The 23,426-nt window shown below is 48.1% G+C and overlaps 3 protein-coding genes across 8 annotated transcripts in view; 2 read left to right on the plus strand and 1 right to left on the minus strand.

Annotated features, from left to right (window-relative positions):
* The window catches only part of UNC45B (unc-45 myosin chaperone B), a 38,194-nt gene extending 25,985 nt beyond the window's left edge, over positions 1–12,209 (plus strand). For all 6 annotated transcript variants that reach the window (XM_053274661.1, XM_053274662.1, XM_053274664.1 and 3 more), the window contains exons 7-17: positions 242–542; positions 1,168–1,262; positions 2,217–2,358; positions 3,827–3,967; positions 4,260–4,378; positions 4,960–5,026; positions 5,279–5,392; positions 5,693–5,808; positions 5,938–6,055; positions 6,787–6,942; positions 7,671–12,209. In XM_053274661.1, the coding sequence (XP_053130636.1) occupies positions 242–542; positions 1,168–1,262; positions 2,217–2,358; positions 3,827–3,967; positions 4,260–4,378; positions 4,960–5,026; positions 5,279–5,392; positions 5,693–5,808; positions 5,938–6,055; positions 6,787–6,942; positions 7,671–7,937 (1,636 nt within the window). In that variant the 3' untranslated portion in view covers positions 7,938–12,209. The remainder of the gene's footprint in view (positions 1–241; positions 543–1,167; positions 1,263–2,216; positions 2,359–3,826; positions 3,968–4,259; positions 4,379–4,959; positions 5,027–5,278; positions 5,393–5,692; positions 5,809–5,937; positions 6,056–6,786; positions 6,943–7,670) is intronic.
* On the minus strand, positions 11,221–16,082 carry LOC128335876 (schlafen family member 8-like). Its single transcript, XM_053274668.1, is given in 6 exon segments — positions 11,221–12,183; positions 12,735–13,050; positions 13,053–13,190; positions 13,193–13,423; positions 14,123–14,249; positions 16,031–16,082. Coding segments are annotated over 5 exon segments (1,719 nt in total). The 5' UTR covers positions 16,031–16,082; the 3' UTR covers positions 11,221–11,276.
* A 3,065-nt stretch (positions 16,083–19,147) lies between these two features.
* CHCHD2 (coiled-coil-helix-coiled-coil-helix domain containing 2) lies at positions 19,148–22,825 on the plus strand. The gene is made up of 4 exons (XM_053275288.1): positions 19,148–19,322; positions 20,705–20,948; positions 21,904–22,057; positions 22,513–22,825. The coding sequence occupies exons 1-4, from the start codon at positions 19,273–19,275 to the stop codon at positions 22,521–22,523; spliced, it is 459 nt and encodes a 152-aa protein (XP_053131263.1). The 5' UTR covers positions 19,148–19,272; the 3' UTR covers positions 22,524–22,825.
* The last annotated feature ends 601 nt before the right edge of the window (positions 22,826–23,426 follow it).

A 23,426-nucleotide genomic window follows, 5' to 3' on the forward strand; every position in this document is an offset into this window, starting at 1 on the left:
AGATGCTGCCAGGCAGGGAACTTGGGACCTTCCCAGAGCGGCACCATCCCCTAAGAAGAATATCTTACAGCACTCACACTTCTAGTCTCCCTTTCTTATGCAACCAGGGAGGACCCTGCTTAGCTAAGGGGACAAGTCACTCACGCTTGCTCCCACCAGACCAGCTCTTTTCAAAACGTGATGTCCATCTTCACCCAAAGAACTCTGTGTTCCCCACTCTGTTTTCCCCTGCTGCCCCTAGGAGCAAGATTGACCCCCAAGACATGGACAAGACGCTGCACGCCATCCAGGTGGTCTCCGGAGTCCTGCAAGGCCCTTTTGACCTGGGGAACCAACTCCTGGGCATGAAGGGCGTGATGGAGATGATGGTGGCCTTGTGTGGCTCCGAGAGAGAAATCGACCAGCTGGTGGCTGTGGAGGCCCTGATCCACGCCTCTACCAAGCTGAGCTGGGCCACCTTTATCATCACCAACGGGATCACTTTGCTGAAGGAAATCTATAAGAAGACCAAGAATGAGAAGATCAAGATCAGGGCATTGGTGGTGAGTCCCGGAGATCTGTGCGATTTCCCCTTAGGAGATAATGGGATCGCTCTGGGAAGAGCATCTAGGTTCCTGCTTTCCCTCCCTGGCAGCATCTCCACGATATGGCTGAGAGAGACTCCTGCCTGCAGCCTTGGAGAAGCCGCTGCCAGTCTGTGAAGACAATACTGAGCTAGATGGACCAAGGGTCTGACTCAGTATATGGCAGTTTCCTCTGTTCCTATGTTCCCTTTGCCTCCTTGTGTGGAAAGTCCTGACATTTGAGAGGACGGAATATAGAAATAGAGGGAGCTGCCTCCTGCAGAGTCAAACCTTTGGTCCATCTAGCTCAGGATTGTTTACCCAGACCGGCAGCAGCTTCTTCCAGGTTTCAGGCTCAGAGATGCTGCCAGGGAGTGAACCAGGGATACTCTGCATGCAAGTGGTAGTGGGGTTTTCAAAGCTTTGAGAAACACAAAAACTATTAGAAAATATGATTGTTGTCGTCAGAGGGAGAGGGATGGAAACCGGCAGGAACGTCCATCCTCCAAAAATGGCTTCACGGGGAGACTCGCATTACGTTTGCATTTCTTTGCGACATCTCTGCCATTCGGAGCTAAGAAGAAACCTTTGATTTTCTTTCCAGGGTCTTTGCAAACTGGGCTTGGCTGGTGGGACCGATTACGGGCTGCGGCAATTTGCGGAAGGATCAACTGAAAAACTGGCAAGGCAGTGCCGGAAGTGAGTGACCGGTTTGGAAGGGTCCACCCTGGAACATAGGGAGCGGCTGCCTACTGAGTCAGGCCCTTGGTCTGTCCCGCTCAGCGTTGCTCACACTGACTGGCAGCAGCTCTCCAAGGATTCAGGCAAGGGTCTCTCTCAGGCCTACCTGGAGATGCTGCCAGGGAGTGAACCAGGGACCTTCTGCATGCAAAGCAATTCCATCCCCTAAGGGGAATATTTTACAGTGCACCCATGGGGTCTCTATCCAAACCAAGGCAAAGACTGCTTAGCAAAGGGTTCGTGCACTCGGCCACAAGACCAGCCCCGCTTTCTGGGGGAGGTGGATGTACCTTCACCAGTTCCTCTCCCTCTTTCTCCCCTCTCTCTCTTCTTTAGAAATATTGATCAGTAAGGGGAGGGGGACCCTGGAAGACCTCCAAGATCCCTTCCAGCTGAAGCATTCTATGGTGACGTAGGATCATAGAGTGTCAGAGCTGGAAGGGATCTTGGAGGTCTTCCAGGGTTCTCCCCAACCCCTTACTTAAATGCAGGTTTCTGATCATTGCAATTGACGTTTCTGACCAATATTTCAAGATCTTCTTCCAACTGTGTCTCTTCCACAGCTGTTGGTTTTTAAGGTCCTCATAGGGAAGAGCCAGCAGGGCTGGGGAGAATTGTATCTGATCTGCCCGAAAAATAGGGGTTGGGGCCATCAAAGGTAGGTGTGTGTGTGTGTGTGTGTGTGTGTGTGTGTGTGTGTGTGTGTGTGTGTAACAGGGCTGACTCCCCCCCACCAGGAAATATTGCAGGCCCACAGCTAGGGAGTCGAGGGGTGAGAAGATTGAGGGAGGGCCCCGAAGACCCCAAAGGGCGGGTGTGCAAAGGCCCCATTCTTGGACCAAGCCGTTTGCCCTCCACCCCCCAAGAAGCACCTGATCGACAGGCACTCAGCCCGCCATCTCCTGCCCCCAGGTGGCTGTGCAACCCGGCCATCGACCCCTGCACGAGGAAGTGGGCCATCGAAGGGCTGGCTTACCTGACCCTGGATGCGGACGTGAAGGACGACTTTGTGGAGGATGAGCCGGCCCTGCAAGCCATGTTTGAATTAGCCAAGGTAAGCCCAGCAATGCTGACGCTCACCCTGTCCGCTTGTTCAGGCTGCCTGCCTAGTCTGTCTCTGACTGTCTGTCTGCATCCTTTTTCTTTTTCTATCTATCTATCTATCTATCTATCTATCTATCTATCTATCTATCTATCTATCGGAACATAGGAAGCTGCCATATACTGAGTCAGACCCTGGGTCTATCGAGCTCAGTATTGTCTGCACAGACTGGCAGCAGCTTCTCCAAGGTTGCAGGAAGGAATCTTGTTGGAGATGAACTTCGAGTGTATCGACCTTTTGCACCAACTGTCCTAATGACCACTCGGGGCATTGGGAGTAGAGACAGTGAGTCAGGGTCTCCCTATCTGTCCCTGCTCTATGACCCCTGAACTGACTCTGCAGCACTTCCTGTGCTGAGTCACAATCCTTCCTTTCCTCCTAAAGAGCAGATCATGGAAACCTCTCTCTCTCTCTCCTTACCTATCCATTATGTAGTCCTTTAGATTAGAGATAGGGCTTTCCTATCTAAGTGTATTTAACCAATAAATATTTAGTGTTTAGTCATACAAGGATCTCCGTGTGTTTTCTCTAAATAGCTGCAATATCCGAACCATCCTCTGCTACCTACTCTGTAACTGGAGTGTGTGCTCATTCCTTAGTGCTCTGCTGTTTTATCTATTGTGGGTAAAAATCAACAACCTCTAACAAATCTCTCTCAGCCCGGATCTTGGAGCTGCTGCCAGTGAGGGAACTTGGAACCTAGATGCTCTTCCCAGAGTGGCTCCATCCCCTCAAGGGAATATCTTACAGTGCTCACACTTCTAATCTATCTATCTATCTACTCTGCATTTCCCTTCTTTGCATATTTATCTTTAGTCTATCAATCTATCTTCTCTGAATCTCCTTCCTTCCTTGCATTTTCTCTATCCAGTCTGTCTGCCAATCTATCAAACTATCTAGATTTTTTCTGCTACAACTCCCTCCTTTAAAAAAAAAAGTTATCCGTGGATTTGAGCTATTTCTAAACTGTTTTAAAATGGCAGCTTGAAGATTGTGCTTTGGAAACAGCCTCAGACATTTGAATGGAAATAAGGTTGCCATATTCTGGCTCTCCAAATCTGGGTGCCTAATTTCTATATTATGTCAATTGGCTGGAAAATCATTTCTGAGCAGAATAGTGACTGCATGTTTTGCTCTGTAACTCCTCTTCTACATGGGCAGGAGCTTAGCTTGTTTTTTTTGTTTTGTTTTTTGTTTTTTGTTTTTTTTTTTTTGTTTTTTAAAAAGCTGAAATCCAGGTGAATCTGGGTGAGCTAAGCAATCTGGGTGAGATGCTTACAATCCAGGTGGAACCCGGAATTTCAGGGGGCATGGCAACTCTAAGTGGAAAGGCAAGGCAAGGTGGGGTTTGCATGCTTGCAGATCCAGGAAATAAATATACAGCACCGTTCTGAAAGCTCTGGTTTTTCTGGCCCATTAGACCAGCGACAAGACCATCTTGTACTCGGTGGCCTCCATCTTGGTGAATTGCACTAACAGCTACGATGTCAAGGAACTCGTCCCGGAGCTGGTCCAGCTAGCCAAGTTTTCCAAGCAGCATGTGCCGGAGGAGCAACCCAAGGTATGCTGGATCGCCATCATGTTTCTCTGTACTCGGGTCCAGCAAGGCAGCAGCAAGGCAAGAATTCTGAGCAAAATGACAGTGGAACCAGCAAAAGCTGACTGCAAGTGGAGGGGTGAGAGAGGAGCCGGGAGGGGTGAGAGAGAAGCCCACCCCTTCCTGCAGCTCAGGCGAGCCCTGATCCAAAGAGGTGCTGAGCTGGCCTCCCCCTCCTCCCAAGTAGGCCATAGGTGACTCAAAACTCGGAGATGGACATGAGGTGTCACCATTTTTTCCTTTCCCACCCCCCCAGGACAAGAAGGATTTCGTCACCAAGCGTCTGATCGCAGCCAGCGTTACCTCTGCCCTGGTCTGCATGGTGAAGGCCGACAGCACCATCTTGACCGACCAGACAAAGGAACTCTTAGCCAGGTAAGCAGCCTCCAATTCAGAAGCTTTTTAGATGGCGTATGATGGAGGCTGCATTTTTAGGAAGGACCAAAACAACCTTGTGGGGTGTCAGCGCAGCCAGCCCAGTGTCCTTCAGGCGGCTTCCGGTTCGAGCTACATAGCCCGGGACCCTACAACCCTCCACTCAGGTTCCTGCACATTTCTATCCCAGAGCACAGACTGAATTGGCATTTTAAGGTGGAGACAGACGCCCCCTGAACAGGCATGGATCAAACAGGATCAAACCTGGGACTAGGGATGTGCATGAAATTCTCTCGAATCGATTTGAGTTCAAAGCCACTGAATAGAGTGGAGATTCATTTGAATCAATTCGAATCTGCCCAAAGTTGAATCAAATTCGATCCAAATTCGATGTAGCTTTGGGCAGATTCGAGTCAATCTCCACTCTATTAAGTGGTTTTTGAACTCGAATCGATTCGAGTACTGAGTATGGTACCGAGTCAGACCCTTTGGTCCATCTAGTCCAGTACTGTCTACTCTGAGCAATGAGGAAGATACTAGTCCTCTGCAGTTGATCCTATCTCTGAATTTCTTCTCGGCAGAGTTTTCCTTGCTCTGTGTGACAACTCCCGGGATCGTGGCACCATCGTTGCTCAAGGGGGCGGAAAGGTAATGTAATATCCAGGGTCGGAGCCCATGATTGTTTGTCCTCACAACAACCCTGTGAGGTAGGTTAGGCTGAGAGATATGTGACGGGCCCAGAGTCACCCAGTGAGTTTCAGGGCTGAATGAGGATTTGAACTGGGGTCTCTCTGGGCCTAGTCCAACACTCTAACCACTGCACCAGACTTATTAAGATGCCGACATGAAGATCCTGTTTCATCTTCTGGTACGTTTCTGTCTTTCGGGTTTCATGTTTAGGCCCTCATCCCTTTGGCCCTGGAAGGCACGGACGTTGGGAAGATCAAAGCATCCCATGCTCTGGCTAAAATCGCAGCCGTCTCCAATCCGGACATCGCATTCCCTGGGGAGAGGGTGAGTATTGTAACCCTTTGGAGCATCTTTGCTCTTAGCAACACCGGGAACAGGCTGGGATCCAGTACCTGGACCATGATATGGAACAAGGGAAGCTGCCTTCTACTGAGTCCGACCCTTGGTCCACCTAGTGCAGTATTTTCTGCACTGACTGGCAGCAGCTTCTAGGTTAAAGCAGGAGTCTTTCCCAGCCCTACCTGAAGATGCCTTCAGGGACTGAACCGGGGACCGTCTGCATACAAAGCCGATGCTCTTCCACGGAGTTCCAGACCTTTCCTAAGACATCTGCCTCTCTTGCAGGTTTACGAGGTCGTGCGGCCGCTGGTCAGCTTGCTGAACACCGACAGAGACGGGCTCCAGAACTATGAGGCTCTTCTGGGGCTCACGAACTTTTCCGGCAGAAGTGACAAACTCAGGCGAGTGCTGCCGGCTGGGCTTGTCCGCTGCTAGCACAACATCCCTGCGAGGTGGGATGTTCTGCCCAGGCTCATGCTTCGCACATTGCTACATGTGCTATAACCTTTGGTTCTCCTCGCTGCTTTCAGGCAAAAGATCATCAAAGAGAAAGCCATGCCAGACATCGAGAACTACATGTTTGAAAACCACGATCAGCTCCGCCAGGCAGCTACGGAGTGCATGTGCAATCTCGTGGTCAACAAAGAGGTAAAATAACCCGTCTCTGCATCCTGTTGCCAAAGGATCCCCTTAAGAACACAGGAAGCTGCCTCCTGCTGAGTCAGACCTTTGGTCCGTCTAGCTCAGTATTGTCTACACTGACTGGCAGCGTCTCTTCCAGGTTTCAGGCAGGCGTCTTTCTGAGCCCTACCTGGAGACGCTGCTAGGGATTGAAGCTGGGGAGCATGCAAAGCTCTACCACTGAGCTACAGTCCCATCACTGAGGAAGCTGCTGCTGACTGAGTCTGATATTTAGCTCAGACTAAATGGCCCAGGCTCAGGGATCTTTCCCAGCCCTACCTGCCAGGAGGTGAACCTGGGACCTTCTGCATGCAAAGCAGATGCTCAACCACTGCGAGCATCGCCCTCATTTCCAAATTTAACAGAGGATGTTGCTGCCTACTGAGTCAGACCTTTGGCCCATCTGGCTCGGGAGTGTCTACTCTGACTGGCAGTGGCTCTCTGCGGTTTGAGGCAGGAGTTTCTCCCAGCCCTACCTGGAGACACTGTCAGGAAATAAACCTGGGAGTTTCTGCATGCAAACCGCTGAGTGACAGCCCCATCCCCTAAAGATTTGCTGGTCCCACCGGGACTCGAATCCAGGGCCGCCTGCATGCAAAGCAGACGTGATACACCGTGGAACCCCCCTGGCCCTTTGGATCGCTTCCCTTCCAGCTCTTTCCTTGGTTTTGCACCGGATTCAATTTTTCACCCACCAGGTTCAAGAGCGGTTCCTAGCGGACGGAAACGACTGGCTGAAGCTGGTGGTGTTGCTCTGCGGGGAGGATGACAAGAAAGTCCAGAACGCGGCTGCAGGAGCCCTGGCCATGCTGACGGCTGCCCACAAGAAGCTGTGCCACAAAGTCACCCAAGTGGTAAGATCTCATGGCGTGTTTTTAAAGGCGCATCACCACGAGCCAATGTGTAGAGTCACTCCCAAGCTACCCGGACACAGAGGAAGCTGCCATATACTGAGTCAGACCATCACACCATCTGGCTCAGTATTGTCAGCACTGACTGGTAGCAGCTCTCCAAGGTTTCAGATGAAGATTTCCCAGGCCTGCCAGTGTGGACTTGGGACCTTCTGCAGGCAAAGCTGATGTTCCACCACTGACTGAGCCATGGCCTACCGAGTCAGACCATTGGAAGCTGCTGCCTACCGAGTCAGACCATTGCTCTGTCTAGCTCAGTGTGGTCTGCTCTGACTGGCAGCCACTCTCCAGGGTTTCAGGCAGGGCCTTTCCCAGCCCTATCTGCTGCCACATTTGGCCTCCTCTTCAGCAGCCTGTAGGAGGAGATTCCACACTTGGGTCTCCAACTATTGTTGGACTCCAATTCCCATCATCCCCCGCCACGCTGGCCCAAGTCTGAATTTTGAGTCCCCAGATGTTGGACTATAACTCCCATCATCTATTGTGGCTGGAGATGATGGGAGTTGGAGTCCAACAAATGGGGATCTGAATTTGAGAAACCCCCATCTCTATCAGGAGAGTGAGAATTCCTGGTGAAGCTGAACCAGAATGGGACCCAAATTTAATACAACTTTTTGCTGTGAATGACACACACACACACTTTTCAGATCTGTGTCTCTCTCTTTCTGCAGACCACACAGTGGCTGGAGATTCTGCAGCGGCTGTGCATTCACGACAAGCTGGACGTGCAACACCGCGGGCTCGTGGTCGTTTACAACCTCATCCACGCCGACCAGGAGCTGGCCAAGAAATTGGTGGAGAGCGAAATGCTGGAAATCCTGACGATCGTCGGCAAACAGGCCGATGACCCCAAGAAGCAGCATGTCCTCAACGTGGCGCGCGAATGCCTCGTGAAGTGCATGGACTACGGGTTCATCAAGCCTTTGTCTCAACGTTAAAGAAATAATAGAAGAAACCCAGAACAATGAGGACTAGGGGATTGGGGTTGGTTTTGTTTGGCACTTAGATGAGGAAAGTGAAGTATATTTCCAAAGTTTGGGTGACCGTAGCACAGTGGATGTTCTTTGCCCAAGGAAACAGACAATCTGCATAATTCCTAAGCAGTTTGTTCAGTAGATACCAGAATTAGGCCCCTGCTAGTAGGGATGTGCACAAATTTCATTTGAATCAATTCAAATTCAAATCGAGTTCAAAACCATCGAATAGAGTGGCGGTTTGTTCGAATCGATTCAAATTTGCCCAAAGTAGAATTCGAGTCAATTCGACTGAATCTCCATGCTAGTCAATGGTTTCAAATTCAAATTGGCTGAAATTCAATTTGAATCCATTCATGCAAAATTCGTGAACATCCCTACCTGCTAGTGACCTTCCTTTGTGAAGTAACCAACCGTTAAGAGCTCTGTGGCTTCAGGAAACATCAAATATTCAAAGTAATCAAATATATATATACACACACACACACATATATAGTGTCTTATGAGAAATTCTCATTGGTCTTATAAAGAAGCTTTCCACACTCTCTTAAGTCTGCAGCTGGTTGAAAACTCAATAGACCTTTTTGCACAGATTCATGAGTGAAAATGAGTTCCCTTGATTATTCCAGTGGGCTAAGTGTATAACCAGAAAAGAACACTCAGACTCAAGGAGAGTTGAATTAGAAGAGGTTTATTAAATTACTAAATACATGCCATAGACTACAGAATGATAAAACAGGATGAGAAATAAAGCATATACTGATTAGCAAAGATCCGTCCCGACTTAGGTGGATCCCAAGAGCACGGCTCCTTGGGGCTATTTAGTTTGGAAAAGAAGCAATTATGGGGGAAGAGACATGATAGAGGTGTATAAAAGTCATGCATGGAGAAGAGGGAGTGAACTTTCTCCCCCTTTCTCACAACACTAGGACCAGGGGTCACCCCATGAAACTGAAGGATGGGACATTTAGGACTGACAAAAGGAACTCCTTTTTTACACAGCGCAGAATTAATCTGTGGAACTCTCTGCCACAGGATGTGGTGATGGCCACCAGCTTGGATGGCTTTAAAAGGGGCTTAGACTAATTCATGGAGGACAAGTCTATCAGTGGCTACTAGTCTGGTAGCTTTAGGCCACCTCCAGCCTCAGAAGCAAGATGTATCTCAATACCAGTTGCAGGGGAGCAACAGCAGGGCATGCACCTACCTCTTGCCTGTGGGCTTCTTGAAGGCATCAGGTGGGCCACAATGTGGAACAGGATGCTGGACTAGATGGAGCTTCTTGGGCCTGATCCAGCAGGGCTCTTCTTATGTACTCGTGAGTTTCCCCATTGAAATTAACGGTTTACTTGTCCCATTTAACTAAGCACTAAGTTTACTGGTGTGACCACAGGTTATAACATAGCATAACAGAAGAAAAAAATGCAACATACTGGAAAGTCACATCAGTTAGCTTGAACTAAAACCTATGCTACATATACATTTCTTTCTGAGTTTAAAAGAAAGCATGGCTAACATTAGGAACTGCGTCTGCAAAAAGATAAACTTCTACATCTGACCCCTTAGGTTCATCTATCAACAGTGGTGGTCCCCTGATCCCCTCGAAAATAGGGCAACAGAAAATGTAGTGGATGATGTCTTCCAAATGACCAGCACCACAAAGACAAAAGTGCCGTTCCACTGGGAGTTTGCAAGATCTCCCTTCGAGATATGCTGAGGGCATAATCTGGAAATGGAAAGTTGCAAAAGCCTTTCTCAGTGGAGCACTGCTGGTACATAGGAAGCTGCCATATACTGAGTCAGACCCTCGGTCCATCTAGCTCAGTATTGTCTACCCTGACTGGCAGCGGCTTCTCCCAGGCTGCAGGCAGGAATCTCTCTCAGCCTGATCTTGGAGATGCTGCCAGGGAGGGAACTGCGAACCTAGATGCTCTTCTCAGAGTGGCCCCATCATCCCCTGAGGGGAATATAATCTTCCAGTGCTCACACATCAACTCTCCCATTCAAATACAACCAGGGTGGACCCTGCTTAGCTAAGGGGACACATCATGCTTGCTGCCACAAGGCCAGCTCTCCTCTGGTAATATTAACCAGATACTGCAAGAGACTTCTATGTTTCTTATAATGGCGGTTTGTCCTATTAATTGAGAGGACAAATGATATAACGTTTGTAGGACAAACAATAAGAGTGCTTCCGAGGAACTTGACTCGGATGTAAGCCAGCCAGTGACAGGAGAAGCCGTGACACTTCAAACTGGGTAACTACATTTACAGGAAATGTAGGACCAGCAAGAGGAAGGACCTTTTCACACAGCACAGAATTGATCTGTGGAACTCCCTGCCACAGGATGAGGTGATGATCACTGGCTTGGATGGCTTCAAGGAAGGCTTAGACATATTCACTCATTAAATCTTGAGCAACTGCTAACGTTTAAATGTGTGTGCGTGCATATGTATACATATATGCCGTATTTTCCAAATTGAATTTTCTTAATCAAAGACTAGGTTTTCTTCCAGGTTATTGGATGTTAGAAATCAGGAGGTTGTTTTAAATTCAGAGCCTTTTCCCTTTCAAGTAAATATAGGTGTATTATAGCCCCTGTGAAGAGAGCAAAGAGACACCTTTTTAAAGTGATTCTCTTATATTTAGCAGGGGGAGAGCAACTGGCCCTATCCAGCCCTAGCACAGCACCCCTCCAGTGGCTGTTGCTGGTGCCTGCCTTATGTTTCTTTTAGTGTGAGCCCTTTGGGGACAAGAGACCATCTTATTTATGTATTTCTTTATTTTTTATGTAAACCGCTTTGAGAACTTTGGTTGAAGAGCAGTATATAAATAGTTGTAGTAGTTTTTATTTATTTATTTTTTATTTATTTTTGCATTTTTATACCGCCTTTCGTTAAAATATAGCCCCAAGGCGGTTTACAAAAGTTAAAAACATACAATAAAAACAACATGCTAAGAGTATAAAAACATATAAAAACAGGCATAAAACAATACAAGAAATAAAAACACCCAGAAGCAGCAGTAAAAACGATTATGTAAAAGCCTGGGTAAAAAGCCAAGTCTTTACAGTCAGGCTGAGGAGAGGATCCACTGAGGAGAGATGTGCCCGAACCGTTTCGGCGCCTCATCAGAGAGGCCTTGAAATGATTCAGGCAACCACAGCCAAAGCATTTCGGTGGGGGAGAAGAGGTAAGACCAGCTTACCTCATTCTTAAAGCTATTGCTCTCCACCTCTCTGCAGCTGCCAGAAATGATTCGGGCACATCCCGACCACTGAGCTTCAGCATGTAGGCAGCCAATCAGGAGCAGAGAAGGAGGGTCTTCTCCCTCCCCTTCTGCAGTGGACACATCGGCTTCCAGCTGGTGATCCTCAGAGAGGGAACAAATAATGCAGCCCCTGGAAGCCCTTCAAATACCCCTCTTGGGAACCCCTGATACAGTAAATGAAGACGCTGATTCGCTCTCGAGGCCACGCAGAGCAGGAGATTGTGTGAAACTTCCTCGTGGGCAGGGACTGGATTAATCCCAAAGACGATGGGCCGCTCCAGGCCGGAAAAACGGCGAATGCTGTCGAGGACAATCTCATCCAGGAGGATCTCATTGGCTTTCACAAACCAGGGATCCAGACGGAACTTTCTCATCTCCTGGACTAAGACGCTTCGAAAGGCTGCCGTGGTTTCTTTTGTGCTGCAGAGAATGGAAATATCTTTCTTGGAGTAGCCCCTTCTCAGATATTTCCAACATTGCTCAGCCACATAATTTGCCATTTCTCCTCTCCTCAGACCTTGCTTTGTCTCACAGAAACCTGCCATGGGGTGGCCACAGCTGGCTTCGCTTAGCAGCCTTCTGAATTTCTGGTGAGGAATTTGCAGTTTGGTATTTTCTACAATCCTTTTCCTCTCTCCATCCGTGATTTTATAGATCTCAGCAGCGTTCCGGACTCCAGTGGTGAGGTGGTCCTGAGGATACTGGGCATGGAGAGGTGGGAGACCAGTCACATAACGGTGGCTCAGTTGCCAATAGTCCATAAAAATCCAGAAGATCCTAGGAGAAGTACCATCGAGGCTGAACATCTGGCTAGCTTTCTCGTACCACCCGCCGTCTTCTACACAGAAATTCTGAGCTTCATCCACAACTATGTGCCTGATGTCTGGGAATTCTTCCGTCATGAAAACAGATCTGGTCACAGCTCTGGACATTTTCTTCCTAAAATAAATAAGTGAATTCATTAATTGGTTAGTTAATTGTCTGGTTTCCACAACCAATAAAGGGGTCGAAGACGTGTCCTACCCAAGTTCAGGTGTAGGGATGTGCATGAAATTCACTCGAATCAATTCAAATTTGTATCGATTTGAATTTGGAACCATTGAATAGAGATTTGCTCGAATCAAGAGGTGTAATCTCCCATTCAAATGCAAACCAGGGTGGACCCTGCTTAGCAAAGGGGGAAATTCATGCTTGCTACCACAAGACTAGCTCTCCTCCTGATCAGGTGCAACACCAGAAGGCATCTCTTAGGCTTGCTTCGCTCTTCTTTTTGTCCTTTGAAAGCAAGCAGCCACCAGATCTCAGGAATGGACGTGTCCCAGGATAATCAGGCTTAAGCTGTTTGGTTGGTTTTTTAACAGGAAAATACGGTTTTGCCAAGCCAACACACCACCCTCGGAAATGATAAGCCCTGTTTTGGTTATGCCTACTGTTATCGCAATACAGCAATTTCAAACACAGAGCCAAAGCAAAACGTCCACCACACTCACCCCACGAAGTCCCGTAGTGGCGCATTTTCGCAAATGTAGAGGATCTCGTGGGGCTGGCAGTTGAAAACGTTCTTGATTTTCTCCATGATCTTCAAGGTCACAATGGTCTTCCCACTCCCGGGCAGGCCATAGATGAACTGGTGCAGGGTCTTCTTCAGGTTCTCAGAAAGCTTTTCGTACTGCTCAAGGGTCAAGAGGTTCAGAAACGCAACCCCAACCTGGTCGCTTAAGAAAGAGGTGAAACTGAGCAAAACGATAAGTGACTTCCGCAAACTGGGGAGGTGCTCTTGCTTTAACTTGTAGGTTTGGGGGTATTCTCTGAGCCGGCATCATCAGACAGACACAGGATCCATGGGATCACACAGATCTTCTCAGAGTATCCCCCAACGTTGACCAGCTTGTGCTTCAACAGCCGGGCTGTGTGTCTTACATGTCCGTATGCTTCCGAGGAGGAGACTCAAGTACAGTGAAAAGATAGGGGTGGCTTCCTGCAGTGATCAGGAGGGTGTCACATATAATCGCCGGGTTCTTGGGCAAGCCAACGTCCACAGTCCAGCTTCTGGAAAACATCAGCGTCCCCTGAGCTGATGAGGGGATTTTGCTTTTTATCAAGTCTTTCAGTTTGGGGTTTTCAGAGAATAACTCGTTGCAAAGAGATTGAGGGATGAACATTACCCTGTCTGAGCTCACTAAGAAAAAGAGTGAAGGGAAAGCAGAAGGCAATGGTTAAGGACAGATTCAAGATGTCAAATGCCTTTGCTTCTCCACCAAATCCTCCAGTCCTGAGCAGACCAGCAGGGACCCTAATAGTGCTCCCTATAACAGGGATTCCCAGGTGCTGTTGACTACAACTCCCATAATCCCCAATTATAATGGCCTTTGGCTGGGGATTATAGGAGTTGTAATACCGTATTTCCGGGAGACACGTAATCCCGGAGCCTGGGTTAACAGCATGCTGGCACCGTTAACCCAGGCTAAAAGCCGGGCTAGGTGGCAGTGCTACACCCACAGGATCGAACCCGATCCTGCAGCCCTAACCCAGACTGGGCTTTCCAGTGTGAAGAAACTGTGCATGAGAACAGCTTCAAGATTTTTCAAAAAGATCTTAAAATTCAGAGAGGCTTTTTAAGCCCCTTTATCGATGAACTCGTATCTGATACGAAGAGGTTGTATTAGAAGACTTCCGAATTTTTTTAAATTAAGTTTTAATTGGGTCTGTTTTAGTCAATCTGTTCTTCATTTTATACTGATTAGTGTTTGATCTTTTTTATTCTTGTTAACTTCATGCTGTTGGTGGGTTTTTTCTGGTTTTTTGCGATTTTGAAGACGCCCGAGTACTATTGCATTGGAGGAGTGGGATATCAATATTTAAAATAAATACGACATACCCGGAAAGAGGTGTTGCTGCAGTTCATCCAAGCTGTTGAGGTCTCGGTTTGAGTAGACCGGCTTGATAATCGGAGTCCCGTCCAATAGACTCAGCTCCTTTGTGAAGTTTGGCCAGCTTTGAAACATCTAGGAAAAGAAGTTGTAGATTTCTCATTAAAAAAGAGAGAAAGAAAAGACAATGAAGATATTTTTGTTCTACTTTGTTCTTCCACTTTTCAAACATGTTGTTTATCTGCTAACTGGGCAAAGAGGCACCTTTTAACATGGTGATTCTCTTTATTTAGCAGGCGGAGAGTAACTGGCCCTCTCGATCTCCAACACAGCATCCCTCCAGTGGCTGTTGCTGGTGTCTGTCTTAGGTTTCATTTTAGATTATGAGCACTTTTGAGGACAGGGATCGATCTTAGTTATTTATTATTTCTCTGTGTAAACTGCCCTGCACCGTTTTTGGAAGGGCGGTATAGAAATCGAATAAATAATAATAATAATAATATTTATATAAATATAAAGAAAGGTGAACTTCATTCTCTGCGGGGGTTTTGTTCCCAGGCTCAAACACACACACCCCAAAAACACAAAAACAGGGCAATAAAGTACCCTCCCCCATGCTCCATGGGTGTCCAGCAATGTCCCAAATGGTACCCCAAAATCGAAAATTTTCCCCTTTCTTTTCTTCTTCTTGAAAGGAGCCATAAAATGGGTCCCACAAACAAAATGGAGGCCGGAAATTATTTCCGTTGACATTTCCAGCCTTCTAGAAACCGTGGATATGTGGGTTTTAACCCTTTCGTATCTGTGGATAAGGAGGACGGGTCTCTGACACCCACAGATACGCAAAACAGTGAAGAGAGGTTGAGCCTATAACGAGGTTTGCCTGTACTGCCTGATTTATACATCTCTATGCAGGGTACACAACCCAAATTACAATATATAAATAAAAACAAACTATTAAAACACTTTCACAAATTAAAAACAATTAAAAATAATTCACAGAGTGGAACAGTTAAAATAATTTTAATTATTTTAAAATTATTTTAAAAGGTTTACATAAAACGAAGAACAAGACATAGGAAGCTGCCATATACTGATTTGGACCATTGGTCCATCTCGCTCAGGATTGTCGACCCAGACTGGCAGGGGCTACTCCAAGGTTGCAGGCAGGAGTCTCTCTCAGCCCTATCTTGGAGATGCTGCCAGGGAGGGAAACCAGGAATCTAGATGCTCTTCCCAGAGCAGCCCCATCCCCGGAGGGGAAGAACTTACAGTGCTCACATGTAGTCTCCCATTCAAATGCAAACCAAGGTGGACCTTGCTTAGCAAAGGGGACAATCCATGCTTGCTACCACAAGACCAACTCTTCTCTTGATAGTTCTCTGTCCACAAGGAGCTCACAATCTGAAAAGAAACACAAGGGAGGAGCCAGCAACCACCACAGCTAGTGGGAGAGACTCTGTGCTGGGTCAGATTGGGCCAGCTGCTCTCCTGTTAAATATGCAAAAAAGGTGAAAAGGTGCACCTCTATTTGTTTAGCAGGGGTGAAGTCTCTCCCTCCTGGCCAGAAGGACTGGGGAGAGCTGGCCTTGTGGTAGCAAGCATGAATTGTCCCCTTTGCTAAGTAGGGTCAGCCCAGGTTTATCTTTGGATGGGAGACTACATGTGTGAGCATCCCCTTAGGGGATGGGGCCGCTCTGGGAAGAGCATCTGCAGGCTTGCACGCAGAAGCTTCCAAGTTCCCTCCCTGGTATCTCCAAGAGAGGCTAAGAGAGGCTCCTGCCTGCTCGATGACTCAGTATAAGGCATCTTCCCATGTTCCATCACTAAGAAACCATGCAAGTGGCAAAATTCATTCTGAAAGGACACATCTCCCGACTGCAGACATTTGCAAATGCGTAAACAACCAAGAGGACCTGGGTCTTCCACCACGATCTGTGGAATCCATTCAGCAGCCGTCAATCTCTTCACGCAACCATTGTCCACAACCCATGAGTCCGGATGATCCGAAAAGAGAAGGCAACAGAACGGCTCGATCCTCACTGCAAAGACGTAGCCGTGTTGCATGCCATCTTCATCATAAACCATTTGGGCTTTAAATCTGTAGTTGACTTTTGGCTTAGAGGCACAAGAATGGAACTGGGGCAAACGGTCGATGATTTCACAAACAGCTGCCTCGAACCGGATCGGATCGATACTCTTTTTACAGCCCACAACATGGCGATTATCATCCACCCCCAAAATTAAGGTGCCCCCTTCTGTGTTCCCAAAAGCAGAGGCATAGTGTGGGAGTGTGTCTCTAAGAAATTCAAAGGCCGTGCAACCCCTTGGGAAGTCTTTAAAGTCAACAACCGTGAACTCGGCAAAACCCAAGGTCTTTCCCAATTCCAGTCGATCTCGTTCAAGAAACTGAAAAACTGCCCTCCGGATATCATCTGCCATCTCTACGCCACTTGAATGCCGGGCCCTCTTCATAGGAGACACCATTCCCTCCTCTCCAGAATTGCTCAGCTTTCTCCTGATAAAACTCGAATCGTTCAATATCATAGCGGATTCTCCAGAGCGCTGGTACAACCCTGTCTCCACGCTACACAGACGTAGCTTTGAGGAGTTTTCACTGCTCCACGATTTCACCCAAATCAGCACATCACCGCCTTCCTGGACAAAGTCAAAACATTCAGATAGACGCCCAAAAAGAATACACTTTTGGAAACTCTTTTCTATGTCTTGACTGATCCCATCCTGTAAGCAGAAGTAGCCTTCATTTGCCACGGTTGCCTGGATCACGCCGCCTCCAGAGTTGAGAAGGGCACAGGCTGCTCATGTGAGTTTAAGTTTTCTCTTGATCTGGTCCTTCGACCCCATCAGATTGCCTGTGGTCTTTCTCACTTCTGCAGCACCCTGCTTGGTTTTCTGGGGCACCGTATTTCCAGTTTCCCCCAGAACCTTCCTTGGCATTACTCCAGGAGATTTCTTTTTCCTTCTTGTAAGCCCAAACGTGACTTCCCCAACTGTTATGACTGCCTCAGAGTAGTCATTTTCTAAGTCAAGGTGCAGCTGATCTTCAGAAGCAGACATATTCCACCTGAGCTGGGCAGAAATGAGGAACTGATTTAAAAGACAACGTTGCACAAAAAGGAACATTGGAAGCTGCTTCTTCTTCTGCTACTGGCAGCAGCCCTACTGGTTTTTTGGAAGATTTCTTTCCCAGCCTTACCTGGAGATACCAGCAGGGACTGGACCTGAGACCTTCTACATGCAAAGCAGATACTCTATCACTAGCTACAGAGCTATGTGGTTGTCTTTGGTAGACTACAGGAGGAGTTGACCATGACCTCCTCCTGCGCAGTGTGAGATGATGCCTTTCAGCATCTTCCGATATCGCTGCTGCCCGATAGAGGTGTTTGGGGATTCGAACCAGCAACCTCTGGCTTGCTAATCAAGTGGTAAATTAGGTGGTTTGTAGTGAGCATGAATTGTTCCCTCTGCTAAGCAGGGTCTGCCCTGGTTTGCTTTTGAATGGGAGATGACATGTGTGAGCACTGTCAGATCTTCCCTTTAGGGGATGGGGCCGCTCTGGCAAGAGCACCTGCCTGCTTGCATAAAGAAGGTTCCAAGCTCCCTTCCTGGCAGCATCTCCAAGAGAGGGCTGAGAAATACTCCTGCCTGCAACCTCGGAGAAGCCGTTGCCAGTCTGGGTAGACAATCCTAAGCTAGATGGGCCAGTGATCTGACTCAGTAGACAGCAGCTTCCTATGTCCCTGTGTTAAAAATCCAAGATTTGTGAGCTCTTGGTTGTGCAAAGGGACGGGTTGGAGGCTTGCTAGGCTCTTGAAACAAAAATTTACCCACCCTGGAAAGAAACCATGCAAAATCGACAGTTGTTCCTTGCTGGGAATGGCAACAATTTTTATTTATTTATTTAAGACATTTTTATACCGCCCAAAACGCAAGTTCTCTGGGCGGTATACAACAATTTTGTCTCTTTTCCTGTAACTTTATGCTGTAAGGAAGGACAATGGATTCTTGAGATATTCTTCCACCCCGTTCCCCAGGGATGGTTGGGGTGCCATTAATGATGAGGCCATTAAAATGATCTAGTTTTTGTAGCTCACCTTATTTCTCTTTCTTGGCTATTTTGCAATGAAAATCAGACTATCGGAGCTTTCCTCTTGCACACAATATCAGATGGGTTTCAGTTCCGTTTCCCATGTTTCAAATGTCGAGCCAAAAGAATGCCACGCCCACTCCGAAAAGGCGAAAGCTCATTGGCTGCGGCGATTTCGCCCGACTGAATCCAAGGGGCTACGGACTCAGACTGGTGCAACCACACTTCGGGTTGCGAATCAAGAGTGCCCACAATGAGGGGCAACCTATGGAAACGAGCGGTCGTTCGGCTCGGGGCAGCATATTTATGGTGGTGAAAGCAGAGCGTTGCTCCGAGTTTCTCCATCGCTTATTTTAATTCACTATTCGTGTTTTTTAAAAAAATTGTTTTCATTTTTAGTGGGGGGGTTTTAATTTGATGACACTCTTGGCCCGCATATGGAGGCGTTTAATGTTGAACCGGAAGTTAAGGCTGCGTCCGATGAATCACTTTTGCCCTCTATGTCCGATTTGGATTTATGCCCACCATAGGGATGTGAAGGGATAGCGGCACCTCAAGCTGAAATGAACTCAGAGATATTTTTTTTTAAGTCTGTTATGAGTCTCTGTTACTTAAGGCCATTTCCGAATCAATGGCAATTTGCAGCTTTTTTTAACCAGCCGTTGAAACTGTGTGGCTTTTGCCGCCCTTTTTTTTTTACTTGCCCATCCGGCTTCCACGATTGGTCAGCTCTTCCCCCCGCTCAGCCTCCCCGCTTAATTGAGGGGCGGAGCCAGCCTCGTTCTGAACTTCGCCTCTCCGCCTCCCGCGCGCAGCCCCGCCCCTGCCGTCTCCAGGCGACGCCTCTGCGTCTGCTGAGTCATTTCCAGAAGACAACAGCTGCGAGGCTGGCGTGCAGTTGGACGGAGCCAAAGCCGCTTGCAGCGGTGACCTTGGAAGCGGGGAGGCGGGAACCGGAAGCGGAAGCTGCAGTCAGCCGGAAGCAGAAGAGGGCGAAGGCTTGATAGCGAAGACGTAGGTGAAGAAGTGGTCGCTGTTCTTGCCGTCGCCATGCCGAGAGGGAGCCGCAGCCGAACGTCCCGGATGTCGCCGCCCGCCAGGTAAATGGGGGGGTTGTAGGAGGACATTGGGGGACCGGAAGGAGTGGGGGGAATTTCCGGTGGGGTGGCATTTGAGAAGGGGGGGCTGCTCTAGAGCCTGCTAGGGATGACCTGGGAGGGGGTTGGGAAATAAAACTGCGATAATCTCATCCTTTATTTCTTTTACAATTACAATTTCTTAAATTATTCATTAAATAAATAAAATAAATGTGTTTTTTTAATGTAACTTTTAAAAAAGTAAGTGAGATAACTGTATTTTATTCTTCATAATCGACGGTGTGGCCATATTCTGAGTGCTGCGTGCCCTTCTGCGTACTGCCGTGATGTTAACGTGTGGAACCCTCTGCCACTGGATGTGAGGATGGCCACCACCAGCTTGGATGACTTTAAGAGGGGTTTGGATAAATCGAAGGAGGACAAGGCCAATTGGTGGCTGCTAGTCTGGTGGCTGTCGGCCACCTCCAGCCTCAATACCAGTTGCAGGAGAGCAGCATCAGTAAGAGAGAGGACATTATCTCGACTCTTGCCTGTGGGCTTCCCAGAGGCATCTAGTGGGATGCCGGCCTGGATGGGCCTCCTTGGGCCGGATCCAGCAGGGCTCTTCGCGTGAGCTGATGGAGTGAGCAGGGGTGGGAGAGGCTGTGTGACACCCAACCCTAGGAGCAGAAGGGAGCCACATGGGATCCCCCTAAGAATCTACTCACATGCACCCCACATATGGGGGTCAGGGAATGGATTTTGCTCCAGGTCCCTTAAAAGCAAAGGAAGAGTTTTAATCAGTGTTCCCTGTAAGAGGGATTCCCAGGTGTTGTTGACTACAACCCCCATAATGCATAATCTTGGAGCTGCTGCTGCCAGCCTGTGTAGGCAGTCCTGAGCTAGATGGACCAAGGGTCTGACTCTGTAAAAGGCAACTTCCTATGTACGCTGGTGAAGAGGGCCCCTTAACCTGACTGGCTAAAGTCCAGCTGTGAGGACACTGCACATTTAACTGTGTCTTTTCGGATAGCAAGACAGGTTAGATAACAGGCTGCGGCCTTCTCTGTGAATCGATAACCTGCTTACAGAGTTCGCCTGTTTCCCTGCTGCAGATGGTGGACTACTACTTCTATAATCCCCAAGTATTGGCCCACTGTGACTGGGGATGGTTGGCGCTGTAGTCAAAAGCTGGAGGGCAAAAGCCCTGATTTACACAAACACCAATGAGCGTTGCTCACTGTTTACAGAGGACTTGGTTGCGATTGGAAAGTGTGTTGGGTAGCTGTTCATGAGAATCTTGTGTGTGTGTGTGTGTGTGTGTTTAATAGGCAGGTCTGGTTACATCTTGAAATTGGGGACTTGAAAAGCTTTTAACCTTTGCTCTTTTTGTCTTGCCTCTGCAGCCGGGTGCCTTCGATGCGGTCTGCGCCCCCGCCCGCAGCTGCCCGTGCCCCCGTCCCAGCGCCCGCCCCGGCCTCTGCAGTAGCTTCACCTGCCCCCAGGCAGCCTGGTCTGATGGCCCAGATGGCCACCACGGCTGCTGGTGTGGCTGTGGGCTCGGCTGTGGGCCATACACTCGGGCACGCCATGACTGGAGGATTTGGAGGCGGGGGCTCTGAAGCGGCAAGGCCCGATGTCACTTATCAGGTGAGTGAGGCCGCACTTTTCTCTGAGCTTTGTACACTTCAAGTAGGCAAGGTTTAGAGTCACACAGATCTCTTCTTCTGGTAGGAGGGTTTGTGAGCGGGGAATATTTCAAGTAAGCAGGGCTTTGAGTTGCACAGATCTCTTTCTGGTGGGAGGATTTGTGAGGAGCTCAAGCAGCAAAGCCCAACATCACTTACTGGGCAAATGAGATGAGCTTCTCTAAGCTTACCTACTTCAAGTAGGCAAGGTTTGGGGTCATGCAGAGCTCTTCTGGCTTACAGTCAATGCTAGTCTGTGTTGCCGTGTCTGCTCCCCTCAGGTCAAAGAAGCAGGCTGCTAATCCAGTGTGTCTGACTTTGATTATGTGTGAGCCTTGCTGTAGGGCTCATGAAAGCTTCTTAAGAGACCAAGAAGTAAATGTGAAATGTGCGTACTTCTGGGGATGACCAAGAGCTTGGCGTAAGGCGCATCTGTTTACAGGGAGGTCTCAAATTCTGGAGGCCAAAAGAAAGGATAAGCTGGGATGTAAAGGACACTCGCTGCACCTGTGTTCTCAGGCTTTTTAAAACTGAAATTGATTCTAAACCATATAGTTTGTTGTATTGTGTGACATTTTAACTGTTCTATATTGTGTTCTTAATTCTGTACTCATCTAGAGATGTACATATCAGGCAGTATACACATGTGATAGATCTAAGGAGTGTAGCTTTTGATTTGAAAGAGAACAAGTTGCAAAGTTATATTGGAACATTTCTGGTCAGTTTCAGCTCCAAGCCTGGACATTGGTCTGAAATGGACAGAAATTGACCAGCTGTGTGACTTTCACTTTCGCTTTTTCTCCTCCGCTTTTTCTCCTTTATTCAAGTTTGTTAGTTGGGCTACTAAATGCTAGCCAGTTGGGGTGAGACGAGTCAAGCCGAGATCTGACTCGGGTGGTGGTGTGCTTCCTTCCCAGGAGCCTCAGACAGCCCAGCCTGCGATGCAGCAGTCTCAGTACACCCCTTGCCAGTACGAGATGAAGCAATTCTTGGAGTGCGCCCAGAACCAGGCCGACTTGAAACTGTGCGAAGGCTTCAGCGAGGTCCTGAAGCAGTGCCGGTTTGCAAACGGTGAGGGCTCCTTCGGTTTCCTCTGCGACGCGAGAACATAACCCCGCTTTGGAGGTTTCCAAACCGGTATGGTAGGGAGAGGAAGCTGCCTTCTGAGTCAGATCCTTGGTCCATTTGGCTCAGTACTGACTACCCAGACTGGCAGCGGCTTCTCCAAGGTTGCAGGCAGGTAGAAGGCAGCTTGCAATGTGAGACAAGAAAAGCATGAGAACACACTGGAAGCTGATTGTCTTGGAATGCTGCCCTCTCTTTGCCATCTCTAGGGGTGCAGACCTTATCAGAAATCAGCATGAGCGTTTGTACCCCCAGAGGGTACCAATTACCCTTCCTGACTCATGGGTTATGTAGCCAGGAACGTAACATTTAGCTGCTGGGTGCTGCACGGCTTCTGGTTTGAGGTTTTTTGCAATTCGCCTTTCTGATGCTGATCTGTCTCTTGTCTTCTCATATTTCAGGTTTAGCTTAACTCTGCTCCACAGGATGAATCTCCTCCCCGTGGCTGAGAGAGGATTCACTAGTAAAGGTTATCTTAACAGTCTAAATAGTATCTCTCTGTTCATTTATGGCCACTTGACCATCCCACGAGAAAGCACGGAGACTTGGCTACCACCAACAGGATTGTAGCGGCATAAATGGGCATCTATTTATGGGTGTGGGGTGGGCATGGGGCTTGTGGATCATACCCCCTGTGCTGTCCATCCCTGCTTTTATGCCTGTTGGCCATGTGCTGATGTGATCTTGAAATAAAAGTTGAGTGCTCTCTTGAAAGTGTGTGTGTGTGTGTGTGTGTGTGTGTGTGTTCCTGATGGGTAGTTGGCAATGGAGATTGAGTCCTCCCATTTCTAGGGAGAAATATCAAGATGGGATGCTGGGGAAACGGCACAAGAAAACCAATAAAAATATAAATGCATAAAGATGAGGACGTTCCTTCTATTGGCCTTGCAAGGAAGCTAGACACTAGGAAGAATTTCCTAACTGTAACAGCTGTTGGACTGTGGAACAGTCTGCCACATGAGATGGTAGGCTCTCATCTAGAGATTTTCAAGCAGGCTGGATGGCCATCTGTCAGCAAAGCTGTAGCAGATTCCTGCCCTGAGTGGGTTGGACTCTAGAAGATCTCCGGGGTACCTTCTGACTCTAGTATTCTATGATCTTCCCTGCGTGATCAATGGCCACTTTCCCTGTACAAGTTAAGCTTTGCTTTGTTCCTGTGAACACCAGCTAGGCCAGGCCTAGGTGTGAAGTAAACAGCAGCAAAGCCCACCTTAACTATTGCTTGGAAATAAAATATGGGTTTTGTGGGATGTAATTCTAAAATGGCACATGGTCAAAACAGATGGATTGTGCAGAAGCCCTCCAGCAAACAGCA

Source organism: Hemicordylus capensis, chromosome 12, assembly GCF_027244095.1.
Source record: "Hemicordylus capensis ecotype Gifberg chromosome 12, rHemCap1.1.pri, whole genome shotgun sequence".
Taxonomy (NCBI): Eukaryota; Metazoa; Chordata; class Lepidosauria; order Squamata; family Cordylidae; genus Hemicordylus; species Hemicordylus capensis.

Excerpts from the sequence above, each read along its gene's own strand:
- CHCHD2 (XM_053275288.1), top strand. The coding sequence starts at position 19,273 with ATGCCGAGAGGGAGCCGCAGCCGAACGTCCCGGATGTCGCCGCCCGCC. Across the intron at positions 19,323-20,704 it reads CGGATGTCGCCGCCCGCCAG|CCGGGTGCCTTCGATGCGGT; the intron begins GTAAATGGGGGG and ends TTGCCTCTGCAG. Across the intron at positions 20,949-21,903 it reads GGCCCGATGTCACTTATCAG|GAGCCTCAGACAGCCCAGCC; the intron begins GTGAGTGAGGCC and ends CTTCCTTCCCAG.